The 15,000-nt window shown below is 32.7% G+C and overlaps 3 protein-coding genes across 3 annotated transcripts in view; 1 reads left to right on the top strand and 2 right to left on the bottom strand.

Moving 5' to 3' along the window:
* Positions 1-90: 90 nt before the first annotated feature.
* LOC137617721 (protein FAM200C-like) lies at positions 91-909 on the bottom strand. The gene has a single exon (XM_068347721.1). The coding sequence runs from the start codon at positions 907-909 to the stop codon at positions 91-93; it is 819 nt and encodes a 272-aa protein (XP_068203822.1).
* A 659-nt stretch (positions 910-1,568) lies between these two features.
* Positions 1,569-12,683, bottom strand: LOC137617710 (protein FAM200C-like). The gene is made up of 2 exons (XM_068347710.1): positions 12,669-12,683; positions 1,569-1,904 (listed from the first exon to the last, which is right to left on the bottom strand). Exons 1-2 carry the CDS (start codon positions 12,681-12,683, stop codon positions 1,569-1,571), a joined length of 351 nt encoding a protein of 116 aa, XP_068203811.1.
* Positions 12,684-12,698: 15 nt separating this feature from the next.
* Positions 12,699-15,000, top strand: part of LOC137617699 (KRAB-A domain-containing protein 2-like) — a 4,205-nt gene continuing 1,903 nt past the window's right edge. Inside the window, exons 1-3 of the mRNA XM_068347700.1 lie at positions 12,699-13,512; positions 14,007-14,299; positions 14,626-14,658. Coding sequence (XP_068203801.1) covers positions 12,699-13,512; positions 14,007-14,299; positions 14,626-14,658 — 1,140 coding nt within the window. The remainder of the gene's footprint in view (positions 13,513-14,006; positions 14,300-14,625; positions 14,659-15,000) is intronic.

The following is a 15,000-nucleotide window of genomic DNA, read 5'->3' as shown; positions in this document are numbered from 1 at the left end:
TAAATAAAAGAAATAAAAAAAAATGAGAAAAAATGAAATTGCATGGATTTAAATATGTACAACTGGGTAATCAATCATACTGTACATACATCAATGTGATTTTTGTTTTTGCATATATGCAACTAGTTTCTCATTTCGAGGCTTTGTGTTGGCCAGAGCCACCCTCATATCATGAAGCAACCCAATTTGAAGTCGGTTCCGGGCAGTTGTTTTGATTTGGAGCATGGTGGAGAAAGCCTTTTCACAGAGGTAGGTAGTTGGAAAAGGAATGATCATTTCCAGCGCTGCCTTTTCTAATCCAGGGTATGCTACCAACTGATCACACCAGAAACCTGACAGCGGTAGTGTGCAAAATTTTATTTGACAACCCTGGTTCACTTGCAGATCAATAAGCTCCTCCTTTAGGTTATCATCATCATCCATATCTGCCAAGAAGAGCTGCTGTATCCATTCTGGAAATGAATGATCCATGGGAAAGTATTGTGCTATAGTGGTCTCTAGGAGTGAGAGGTGAGCAACAATATTTTCTACAAGCATTGGCTGGATTGTCTTGTCTCCATGTTTTTCATCCAGGATAGGAAAGCTTCCCACAATTCCTCCCTGGATTCGACGCGTCCACAGTGACATTTTCTTCTTGAAGGCTTCTACCTTCTCTGTACAATCAATATTATTAGCAAACATGCCTTGCATGGACAAGTTGAGATCATTCAGAAGACCAAAAATGTCTGCCAGGTAGGAGAGGGAGAGAAGGAAAATTTTGTCCTCAAAATTTTCAGCAAAATCACTCTGATACTCTCGGAGAAATATTGCAATCTCATCAGTGAGCTCTGCAATACGTGTCAGCATTTTTCCGCGGGAGAGCCATCGCACTTCAGTATGGAAGAGAAGCACCTGATGGTCACTTCCCATCTCCTCACAAAATAACTCGAACTCTGTGGTTTAAAGCACGTCCCCGGATGTAATTGACAACTTTAACACAGACAGACAGAACATCTTTGAAATGAGATGACAATGTCTTTACCACCAAAGCATGGCGATGGAGTACACAGTGCTTTGTAATGATATCTGGTACCCTTTCCATCAATAGAGCAGCAAATCCAGACTTATTCCCCAGCATGGCTGGGGCACCATCTGTGCAGACTGATCCTACCTTCTCCCACTTGATCTGATGCTTCTGAAAAAAATTTGTCCAAGAGTCGGAATACATCTGCTGCTTTAGTCGTTGTCTGCAAAGCCAAACAGAAGAGGAATTCATCCTTAATCTCACCATCTTTGATGTAATGGGTATACACAATCAGTTGACTTAGGTTGGAAACATCAGTTGATTGATCCAACTGCAGACTAATGCAGGTAGGACTTGCTTGAATCTCCTCTACAATTTGTTCCAAGATGTCGCAACTCATATCTTCAACTCTTCCTCCAATGACATTATTGGACAAATGCACATCAATCACTTTCTTGGCTGCTTCTGTTCCCAAAATTAACTCAACCATCCGAATGATGCATGGCTTAATCAAATTTTTTGGAGCCGAATGCGAAGCCTTGGTCCTAATGCACTGGTATGGCACTTAATATGAAGCTTGTAGAAGGGGTTTCTGCACTGGCTTGAATTCAATTTGGTGTAGTGTACCTTTCTTTTCATATGTAGCCCTCTTCGCCTGCAAGGCCTCGAAAGACTGTTCATGTTCTGTGGTTGGATGCTTCAACTGGTGGTGTCGGAGTCTAGCAGGCTTCAAATTTGAGTTGCAAATGATAAAATGGCAAGTCATACACTGTGCCCGGTCTGGTCCTCCCTTATCGTCCAGGAGTGCAGTGAAACCATATTTGACATATTCATCACTCCATTTGCGTGTCTTCGGCCGGGCAGATTCACATAAACCGGCAAATGAATGAAGAGAAGGATTCTAGCAAAAAAGCAACATTGAAACTTTTATAAATGACATTAAGAAATAAAGAAGCAAACTCAGATTATAATTAAAACATAATGCTATTAACGGTTAACCTCTTCACTACTACTGCCCTCCCAACAGTAATCTAATTAAAAAAATAAAAATCCAGCATAGCTTCCCCATCCTATCTATAAATACATTGATTTAACTACGGGTGGCGGGTTAAGGAGGGGTATAGTATTAGATGGGGTTACGGGAGGAGAAATAAGAAGATATGGGAGAAAGGAAAGCAGAGTAAGAAAAATATATTTGACAAGAAGAAAGCAGCAAGTTTCTAAAAAAAAAAAGAAAAGAAAAAAGAATGTTGGAAATAGAGTTTAGGGTTGCCATATGTCAGGATTTTCTCAGACATGTCCTGGATTTAGGTGTCAAAATCGTCGTCCAAGGGGAATGTTAAAATTTCTCCAAATGTCCGTAATTTCTTCTTTAATTATGAAAATAGATATATAAAATGAAAATAATAACAACAAAGACAACATTAACAACAGCAACAACAATTAAACATGATGTGAATTAATAAATCAATATTTCACACACACACACACACACACACACACACACACACATATATATATATATATATATATATATATATATATATATATATATATATATATATATATATATAAATACAGTGTGTGTATACACTATATATATATATATATATATATATATATATATATATATATATATATAATATATATATGTTTACACAGGATGCATATATACATACATACATGTATATATATATATATATATATATATATATATATATATATATATATATATATATATATACAGTCTATATATATACATATATATATATATATATATATATATATATATATATATGTATATATATAATATATAAATATATATATATATATATATATATATATATATATATATATATATATATATATATATATATATATCTATATATATATAGATATATATATAGATATAGATATATATATATATATATATATATATATATATATATATATACATATATATATATATAAGTATATATATATATATATATATATATATATATATATATATATATATATATTTATATATATTATTTACACACACAGTATTTATGATGCAGCCACAGACCTAATAAAGAAAGAAAAGTGTAACTATATTAAATATGATTTTTATGTATCAGCCTTGAGGTCAGTTCATTTTTCTCTCTTTCGAATTATTTTTGCGCGCACACACACACATAGTGGTAGCTCTTACAAACTGCATTTTTTTACGACTCTGGAAGGTGGGGGTGGGGGCGGAGGGGGTGTTCAAGAGGGAACCGTCCGGTATTTTGACTGTTCAGATATGGCAACCCTAAAAGAGACTGCTTATTGGCCTAAACTAGTGAAAGGAGATCTGATTACTCTATTTTAAGGTATTTTCACCTAAAGTTGAAACCCTGCATGTGGTGTGAATGTTCCAAATGTGTGTATACATTGAAAACTGTTAAAGAATAAACGTGTGTTTGTGTACCCTACATAATGATGGCTAACATCGTTTTATTTCTATTATTATTATTATTATTATTATTATTATTATTATTATTATTATTATTATTATTATTATTATTATTCATTTCTTGCACACTTAGACTTCTTACTTTTAACCAGAAACTATCACGGAAAAGGTCGACATATTCATTTCAGATAAAGAATCAACATAAAACAACCCGTTAACTGTAATATATATATATATATATATATATATATATATATATATATTATATATATATATATATATATATATATATATATATATAATTCAGGAAAAATAATAAGCGAAAGGACAACATGCACACTGATTCAAAACATAGCCTATCCACGTGCTACGAGCCACTCGCCTCTGATACCAGGGTTCCAAGATTTTAGAAAAACGTCATCACTTCTTTTACAGATTATAATATGAAGCGATACATTGGGAGAGAGAGAGAGAGAGAGAGAGAGAGAGAGAGAGAGAGAGAGAGAGAGAGAGAGAGAGAGAGAGAGAGAGAGATACTTTCCAATAGACTTACCAGTACTACTGGAAATCAAAGATAGTCTTAAATATGCCGACAAAACTCAAATATGTAGGAGCTGTACTGCTCTGTTGCACTGCTACTGAACAACTACAGTGCTACTGTCTGGCTGGCACTGGTCCCACAGTCTCGCCGCTCTCATGTCAGATACAAACAAGTACCGAACGTGTACTGCAGAACTAGTCACGCCTTGCCAGGAAGTGATATTTTACCGTCATGTGTGTATCGTTTCCCAGCACCCAAAATTATTGATTTCAGCAACCCCAAGGGGTGCTAGCACCCCAGGTTGTGAAACGCTGTGTCACTTAGACCGTTAATTTTAGTTCCTTGCTTATTACTAATCCCCCCACCCCCCACCCCTAAAAGACATCGCTCCCGAGAGGCATCATGGAACCTCTTCACTTGACCATTCCAACCTGGAACTATTCGAAATTTGTTTGAAGCTAAGACAAGTCATTAATTAGCTTGATTCAGAGTTAAGGCATTTTGAGTATTGTCTTTCACTCAGTTTTGTTCTACAATTTTTATAATATTCCTTTTTAAGTATTCCGGTTAACGAAGATATAATTGTTGAAATTAAAGCAAACGGACAAAGTATTCTAGAATTCAGTTTCATAATGAGCATATTAATTTACTGGAAAACTTTGTTATGTGGAGGACTACAGAATATAACGAATTAATGATCTACAGTTACTAGGTCATAAAACTTCGAGGCGGACAAATGCTGGTATAAGGATCCTTCCTAACAAATTCTCCAAACACAAGGCTTTATCTATTTTGTCATGCTGACACTACATACCTCTGATGAGCGATTTCCCCTGAGTGTCGACAAACTTTTGAATATAAGTGTACCTTAACCCACCTTGACTGGAAGGCCATTTGAATCGAGTAGGGCTTTGCTCAGCCGTCATTCGCCAACATAAGATTAGTTAATAAAAAGAATGAAGTGCTATAGATCACGATAGAGTACTGTACAGGTTAAAATTGATCTAGCATTAGATTAGTCAATGCCTCAACTAATTACATGAACAATCAAATGAGATATAGTATAAATTTATTACAGGTAAAATATTCATAAAATCTATAACACAGTTACCCATAATGTATCATCACAGTACCTTTACAGAATATGTCTGATGATAACTTGTAAAACAAGTACAACGCAAAAACACTTTGAGTCAAATATGATAACACTAAACTATATATTAATTAACACTTACATAAATTATAAATTCTATAGCTCTAAAAATGAAATGAGAGAGAGCGAGAGAGAGAGAGAGAGAGAGAGAGAGAGAGAGAGAGAGAGAGAGAGAGAGAGAGAGAGAGAGAGAGAGAGATATTATCTGAAAAACATCGAACTAGTTGGTCATTGGATTCGAGGATGCCGTATAGTTACAAGGATTTTGGATGGCTTGATGACTCTTTAGTCCATCTGCGATTTAGTTTAAGCATTTAGAGAGTTCTTATGATCTTGTCTAACTTATTCAAGAACTCATTTACCGGGGTTCTGTTTACTACATCCGCTGGAATATTATTCCAAGTATTTGCTATTTTGTCTATAAAGAAATTGCCACATTGAGTGGTGTTGTATCTTTACAATTCCAGTTTGTACCCGTTACCTCAGAGTTGATTTGTGCTAAGCGTGAATAGATTGTTGTAATCTAAGTTTTTTATTCCTTTAAGAATTTTGAATGCGTCTATTAACTCTACCCTTAGTCGCTGAGAGAGAGAGAGAGAGAGAGAGAGAGAGAGAGAGAGAGAGAGAGAGAGAGAGAGAGAGAGAGAGAGAGTCGTATTTATGCAGAGACCTACTTCTATAAATAAAAGCAATCCAATGCAAAGTAAAGGAAGAGTAAACAGAAAAATCTCAACAATCCAAAGAAACTTAAAACTTGATTAATGATTCAAGTCCTGGTAAATTTACCCAGAGGGTAAGCGAAAACATACATCAAGTCCCTTCCCAATAGACTTTATATCTTTTTCTCGGTCTGTTTCAGGAGTCACTTGGAAGTCATCCAAAATAGTAGTATTCTTAGGGCTGTGCCAGATGTGGACATTCTGGATACTCTAGTTTAGAATCATCTTTCACATCAGCGTTAATTTTGTTTGTTTGTCATAAAAAAGAAACAATCTTGTCTTGAGTTGAAGATAGTTATTACATTTGTTTTACTTTTCCGATTATTCGGTTTATATATATATATATATATATATATATATATATATATATGTGTGTGTGTGTGTGTGTGTGTGTGTATGTATATGAAACCAAAACCTGACAACTTCTAGGTTAAGTAAAATTTGGACAAAAAATCTTGAATTACAGATAAAAATATGACTATATATATATCAATTTAGTGAGATCGTTGTTACTGTATGGACATGAGCCATGGTATGACACATAATCAATCTCTGAATAGATTTAGTAGATTTGAGAACAAAGCCATCAGAAGGATATTGAAAGTTAAATGGCATGGCAGGACTAAAAATGAAACTATAAGGGAGATAACTCGAGTGTCATATATGGATGAGATCATAATGAGCGGTAGATGGAGATGGTTTGGGCATGCTCTTCACACTCCCCAAGAGAGATTAATTCAACAAACGTTCAGCTGGGTTCCACAAGGGACTAGAAGAGTAGAAAGTCCAAGGCCTACATGGCTGAGGATTATGAAGCGCGAAGTAGGAGATGATGAATGTAAAAGTATTGAATTAAAAGCTCAAGATTGAGATGACTGGCGAAATCTAACCGAGGCCCTTTGAGTCAATAGGCGTAGGGGAGATGCTATATATATATATATATATATATATATATATATATATATATATATATATATATATATATATATATATATATATATATATATGCACATTTAAAAAAAAATTTGCGCATTTAATTTTATTTTTTCATATTTCAAATAGGCCATATATTTCAATACATTAATGTCTTGGTATATAAATAATTATATAATAAAAAGGGTACCTGGCGTTGCTAGAGTATATTTGCCCTTGGATTTTGAATGCGGGCATAAATCCCAGCCTCATTCACAGATTTTGCTCCAAACAAAGTCATCTGGGAAGCATTATTGTATTGTTGTATGATTTGAAGAAAAGGTTTTGAATGGTGGTATGTTCCGTTGAGTTTTCCCAGATAATCAGGAGTTTGTAATAACATAGGCAGTCTAATTTTCCCTCCACTGCAACACATTCCGGGATGTTCATTTTACAATTTCTGAGCATCACAGTGATTACATTGTTGTGACATTAAGCCAATTTGTAATATGACGTCTGTTTCATAAGGGTATAATGGATTATAAGTTAAGGCACCAAGATACTATTGCAGGATATTAAAAGGACGTGATCTTGCTTTTGAATGCATGACTCTATCAATGTAACAACTATTCTCAGCTCTTTCCGATGTTTCTTTGTTTCGATGAAGAGTCATTCTTTGTTGGTTATCCCAAAGTTGAGTAATTTTTTGATTTCTTGATTTCTGACTTCTTATTATTGATTATTTTCAAGGCAAGAGTATTTTTTATCATTCTGTGTTTCACGTCTAGTTGACATTATTTTTGTAATAGTGTTCCTTCTTAAATTCCTCTGATCTTCGTCTTCGGCTTCACGTCCAGCTGCCGTTCTACTGGTATTAGTGTTCCTTCATAAATTCATCTACTTTTCGTGTTCTTCCTCACGTATAGCTGTCATTCCGTTTGCATTAGTGTTCCATCTTAAATCCATATACTCTTCATTTTCTTCTTTATGGCTCGCTGCCATTCTAATTGCATAAGTTTTCCCTTGTTCTTGATCCTGCGTCTCACGTCTAGCAACCATTTTTCTTGCATTTGTTTCCCTTCATGCATTTCTTTACTCTTTTTTTTTCCTGCTATCTTTTTCTTTTCACCAAACGTGCTATCGGACTTACCGAATGAGAACCTCTTTTTTGAGTGACATCATTTTGTAGAAAATAATTAATATAGCCCCAAATAATCTCCTATTTTCGTAGAATCTCTATGGTAAAACTTATTGCAATTGATTCATTATTTAATATTGAATGCAGTTTTAGGGGGTCTGTAACTATGTGCCGGTGATTCTAAATCGAAATAAAAATAGCGACGTTAGATTTCTCGATTATTATTGATAATTTTTAAAATGTTGAAGAAGTCTAGGACATCAGTTATCCCGATTTAAATGAAATACAGTTTTTGGGGTCTGTGAATATGGGCCAGTAGACCATCAAGGTGGATCTCGATGAAAATGGAAATAGTGGCGTTAGCTTTCGTGACAAAAATTATATAAGATTCGATAGTTAAATATTCAGTAAGATCCTTGCAAAAATTGTCTATAGCGAACACGAGAACCACAGACAATCACCAGCTTCATAAATAAATAATTGAATATATATATATCTATATATATATATATATATATATATATATATATATATATATATATATATATATGTATATATATATATATATATATATATATATATATATATATATATATATATATATATATATATATATATGTATATATATATATATATATATATATATATATATATATATATATATATATATATATATATATATATATTATATATATATATATATATATATATATATATATATATATATATATATATATATATATATATATATATATATATATATATATACAAGATGAACAAATAAGAAGGCTTGGAACGTTAGTACAGTGTAACGGGTGGATCTAAATATACTGAGCTGGATCTGTAATTGAAAAAGAATGGTCGTCAATAGATAGTGAACCGAATTTACAAGTGTCAATGGGTAGGAAGAAAAAAATGCCTACAAGGATTTGGATTAATTGAGGGAATGGGTACTAAAAAGAGATTCGACTTGATAAAAGAAAGTGCATGGGTAAGTAGCAAGATAGGAGTTCAATGATAGGGTATTTGTAAGGCGGTTTTAAGATTTTCTGTGCTTAGATGTAACGAGTAGGTTTTGGAAGATTCATAAACTAGGAATTTTATCATTGACTTAGGAGCTACGAAGTTAATGTTACAGTGACTTAAAGGTTTTTCCTTTTAAGGCGAACTTTTGAATATTAAGGCTTCAGACACTTATATCTTCTCTTAATGCTTTGCCTCTTTTCCTGCCTTTTAAGGCGTTCTTTACTTTTTATACTTTTAAGGGTTGGTACCTTTTTAGGTGTTTCATTGTTTCTATTGGCAAATTTATTTCTTTTATTCCTCTTCTATAGCCTTTTGTAGATATCCTATGTAATTTTTGTCACTCTCTGTCTTTTCATCCTTTAAATCATATATCTGTATGCACCCTATTCCAAGTCTTCTTTTCCTCCATTTGATGCTTCCACCTTTCTTTAGTGTTTTAAAAATTTTGGTCTAATTGTGATTACGAGTGTCTTCGTTTATATATATATATATATATATATATATATATATATATATATACATATATATATATATATATATATATATATATATATATATATATATATATATGTATATATATATATATATACATACATATATATACACACACGCACACACACACACACACATATATATATATATATATATATATATATATATATATATATATATATATATATATATATATATATATATATATATATTAGAATGACAGTTAAAGAATGGACATTGCGAGTGACAAAAAAGATCCGTAGTGATAGCAAAAGATGTTGTGGAAAGAAGAAAACACGATAGATTGATAAGCTATGATAATTTACGGGTATACACTAGTATAGAAGGACTATAAACGCGAGTAGGAGGACGTGTCTGAGGTCTTTATCGTGCAGTGGATTAATAAAGGCTGAAGATGATAATTATAATGGTGATGTTGATGATGATGATGATGATGAGATATACATATATATATATATATATATATATATATATATATATATATATATACATATATATTTATATATATATATATATATATATATATATATATATATATATATATATTTATATATATATATATATATATTTATATATATATATATATATATAATATACATATATGTATGCATATATATACACTCGTATATATATATATATATATATATATATATATATATATATATATATATATATATATATACATATACATATATACACATATACATATATATATATATACATATATATATATATATACATACATATATATATATATATATATATATATATATATATATATATATATATATATATATATATATATATATATATATATATGTATATATGCGTGTGTGTGTGTTTGTGTGTATATTTCAAAGTATACCTAAAAGATGAATTTTTGCGTATTTATAATGCCTACAATAGCCTTACCATCTTAAAACTTAATTAACAAGATTATTTCAATAAAAATACAAAAACTTTTCACACTATGAAACATTGAGTTTTTGAAAATTTATTTCAATAGACCGCCGTAGGCTGCAATACAGGCACAGCATGTAAACAAATAACATATCCTAAAGCAAATTTCATTTGACAATCACTCGCTATGATCTAACAACTTTCGCTGTATAAAATCATTGAAAATAAAGCATTATTTGCATATATTTTAAAATGGAGGTTATCAATTATATTTTCTAATTCCCTTTTATTATAGATGAACAGCTAAGATTGGCTAAATAAGGTAATTTCTGATATATTACTATTTTTGGCTTCTTGTTCCACTGAGTTTTTAGTATTTTGCCATTATAATTTAAAGAACAACCTTTTTAACATGTATTATGCGCTGCCGGAAGGTATTCCAAGGAAAAAATAATAAGTTAACAGGAAATACAACAATCTGTGAAAGGTAAACCGGATTACCCAGAGAAAATGTGCCCTATTTAATAATTTATTTACGGTGTCCAATTTAAAACTTGTATAATTATGGATGCTAACTCGCAAATCTGTATAAGTTCTTCTTGGACCAAATATTAAAGAATTAGAAGCCAAAGCAAACCAATATAGGGAACTTGTTATGAAGAAGTGGGTGGAAAGATATCATGTATATATGCAGCTCATAAAAAATCTAAATAAATGATATACCATTTAACGTATTTCCATATTGATTAGTCTTACCTCTAAATAGTTTTTTTTTTCTATTGTTATTACGTGTCTCCTTCAGTTTCCATCGGATCTTTTTATTCCTTATAATTACCAAAGCATGCCATATGACAGCTTTAGTTAATAACAATTGCATGATTTCATATGCTTAAACTTCGTAATAACTTTGCTAAACTTGGAAAATATCAAAAAGATTGCGGTCATATCCTTTCTGACCTCGGTGAAACGTTAAACATCGGTCAATCTGGTAAATTTATTAAGAAAAGAATAGTCATCATAGAAAATAAAAGATATTCAAAATGTAACGGTACAGATTACTTTTTTCTGGTGTTAGGATACAAAATCTAATATTCAGGCACTGAAATATTTGTTCATTCTAATAAAGTGTCGGAAAAAATGTCCCAATCTCCACCCATGTAGAAAGTTCTGATAAAATATGTGAGCTATACTATACACTAAATGCAATTGATTGACGAAGAAATTTTTGACTTCATAGCCTAAATTTTACTTGAAATTTCTTGACATAGTGTGACAGCTACCATTCGTTTAAAATATAATAATGTGTCATTGATTTTGTACCGCATATATTTCACAGGCTTGTACACAGTGACAGTACTTTATTTTTTTATTGCATATCTCGCTTACTTCCTCAAATTTAACAGAGCGTGTTCAAGACTATCTTTTCATAAATTATTTTGAATGCCGTTTTATCCAGAACCTGTTGTATTAAAACTCGCTATCTGTTGAAATAAAGTTAGTTGCATTCACCTCGATTCTCAGGTAGAACCTACCGGCTCACTTTCACTATTTTCTGAAAGAGGGAACCGCTCTTGCTCTCCTAATAATGTATACATATGTTTATTATTCTTACTTCAAAGGATGTCTTCGTTATACGGCAAATTTGGCAGAAAAAAATATGATAATTTTTTATTAAATATGTATATATATATATATATATATATGTTACAGTCAATCTCTAAATCCAGACAATTTGTAAAGTGACAGATTATTTCAGGTAATTTGTGAACTGCCTAGTTCACCCAGTCATTTTATAAATCAGCTGAAAATCGCAGACAATTTACAAAGTGACTAAAATTTTGATAGATTTTCTTGTCATAATGACTGAAATTATCCTGTGTGTGTTTGTTTTAACTAGCTGTTACCCTCTCACTGCCATTACAGGCAAAGGGTACAGGCGTCTGTGGGCTGAACAGCTAATTAGAGCAGTTGTGTGTTGGCCTTGTCCTTGACACTGTCCTTCTGTGAGGTATAGGCTAATTTATTTGGGGAAGCTATGGCGTGTTCCCAAGAAGAAAATTTCTACGAGAAAGTGATGTTGAAGAAGAACTCTGATTCAAAGTCATTAATACTAACTAAAATTGAGTACTACAATCTGATAGAGGAACTCAGAGTTGCATCAAGTGCAAAAAGCAAATAAAATTGGCAGTATTACATCCTTGGACGTTACGAAGTTCTTCAGTGTGGTGGTGTTGAAAAGTTAATAAAAAAACGGAAGGATGAAACTCAAGAACTTGTTTATTTTGTACACGTTGAGGATATGTTTGAAATAATAAAACGTGCTCACATTGCTAAGGGACATGGCGGAAGAGACAAAATGGTCAAAGAGCTGTCTAAATATGCGAACATAACTAGAGATACTATAGAACTGTTCAAATCTTTGTGTGTTCAGTGTCAAAAGAAAGGGAAGAGATGTGCGACAAAGGGAGTAACTGTCAAACAGATTTTATCTAAGGATTACGGTTCACGATCTCAGGTGGACCTTGTTGACATGCAGTCTTGCGCCAAAGGAAAGTATAAGTGGATAATGGTGTACCAAGATCATCTAACAAAGTATTGCATATTGCGCCCCTTAACTTCAAAAAGAGCCGCTGAGGTTGCATTCCAGCTAATGGACATATTCTTAATGTTTGGGGCCCCTCAAATTCTTCAGTGTGATAATGGTAGCGAATTTACAACATTGGTAATTTCGGAACTCAAACTCCTTTGGCCAGACCTGTTGATTGTTCATGGTAAACCAAGGCATCCACAGAGCCAGGGATCTGTTGAACGCCTTAACTGTGATATAAAAGACATGCTTATTTCATGGTTAGGGGATAATGATACAACTGACTGGCCCATGGGACTCAGGTTTAAGCAGTTCCAAAAGAACTCCAGTTACCATTCTGGAATCAAACAATCTCCATACAAAGCACTCTTTGGTGTTGACGCCAGAGTAGGTCTACATTCAACTGCACTTCCAGAAGAAGTTTGGAGGACAATGATAACTGAAGAGGATTTACTTGGAGCTTACAGTTTCTCCTCTGACTTTACTCGGCCAGACGAATCACCCAAGTTCACGAACCCTTCAGACGATTCACCTGAATGTTCTGCTCCTCCAAATGATTCGCCAGAGTACTTCGCTCAGCCAGGTAGATGCAAAAAATAAATAAATAAATAAATAAATAAGGAAAGAAAAGTAACTGCATTAATTCTTTGTTTTCGTTTATTCAGATGGTTCATCAGAGAGCTCTGCTCCTCCAAATGACTCGCCAGAGGACTTCGCTCAGCAAGGTAGAGATGGAAAAAAAATACTGTTATAAAATATAACTGATAAAGAATTGGGTTAAATTTAATTTGGTTAAATTTCAAACTACATGACAAGTCTATCACCATTAATTATTTCTTTTTATTTTGTTATTAAGGAAAGAAAAGTAACTGCATTAATTCTTTGTTTTTGTTTATTCAGATGGTTCATCAGAGAGCTCTGCTCTATAAAAAAAATCTTTTGTTATAAAATGTAAATATTAAACTAATTTGGTTAAATTCCAAACCACATGGCGAGTCTATCTCCATTGATTAAATGTTCTTTTGTTATTAAGGAAAGAAAAGTAACTGCATTTATTCTTTATTTTCCTTTATTCAGATGGCTCAGCAGAGGGGTCTGCCTATCCAGTCAGTCCAAACTGTGGCCAGAATCCTCAAGGAAGACTTCATCAGCTCCAAGAAGACATAGCACTTCAACGGTCCAGAGCATCAGCTGGTCAGTTAGCTCAAGCTGAGCGCATGGTCAAACGCAGTCGTTTAGAACACGTCCCAGGTGATCCAGGAGATAACGTGACAATTCCCATCCCGTTAGTTGATCGAGGGAAAGGTGATCCCCGAAATGTTATCGGTGTTATCCTAGATCGTAACGAAAATGACATGTATCGAATAGGCGTGAGAGATGGGATACTCAAGGGGCGCTATAGTAGGAGCCAATTTGATATCTGCAGCCATCAACTGTATAGTATTGATGAAATAAGTGCAGACAAGGAAATAGGACTTCGTCAAGCAGTACAGCAATCATCTAGGTTATGCTAAGTGCAATTGTACTGCAAGCAAGAAACAGTGTCAAACAAATCGCTGTAAATGTTACAAAGAAGGTCACATGTGCAATAGTCGGTGCCACTCTAGTTTAAATTGTAAGAATAAAAAATGATATAATAATAAAAATGTCGCATTTTAGAATTAAGTTTTAATTTTGTAATTATCTCGTTCCTCAGGTTTTAGAAAATAAAGATTTACTCAAGAAACAGGTTTGTTTTACTGTCTGTTCATTACGGTGTCACTGTAGTTTAAATTGTAAGAATAAAAAATTATAAAATAATAGAAATGTCGCATTTTAGAACACACACACACACACACGTTCCTCGGCCGGGCGGGGTCGGAGAGTTGTGATCCATAGCAGGATCATTTCAGTCATTATGCCAAGAAAATCTATCAAAAGTTTAGTCACTTTGTAAATTGTCTGCGATTTTCAGCTGATTTATAAAATGACTGGGTGAACTAGGCAGTTCACAAATTACCTGAAATAATTAATCACTTTACAAATTGTCTGGATTTAGAGATTGACTGTAACATATATATATATATATATA

Source organism: Palaemon carinicauda, chromosome 2 (assembly GCF_036898095.1).
Source record: "Palaemon carinicauda isolate YSFRI2023 chromosome 2, ASM3689809v2, whole genome shotgun sequence".
NCBI classification, from domain to species: domain Eukaryota; kingdom Metazoa; phylum Arthropoda; class Malacostraca; order Decapoda; family Palaemonidae; genus Palaemon; species Palaemon carinicauda.
This window is presented reverse-complemented; position numbering and strand designations above follow the sequence as displayed.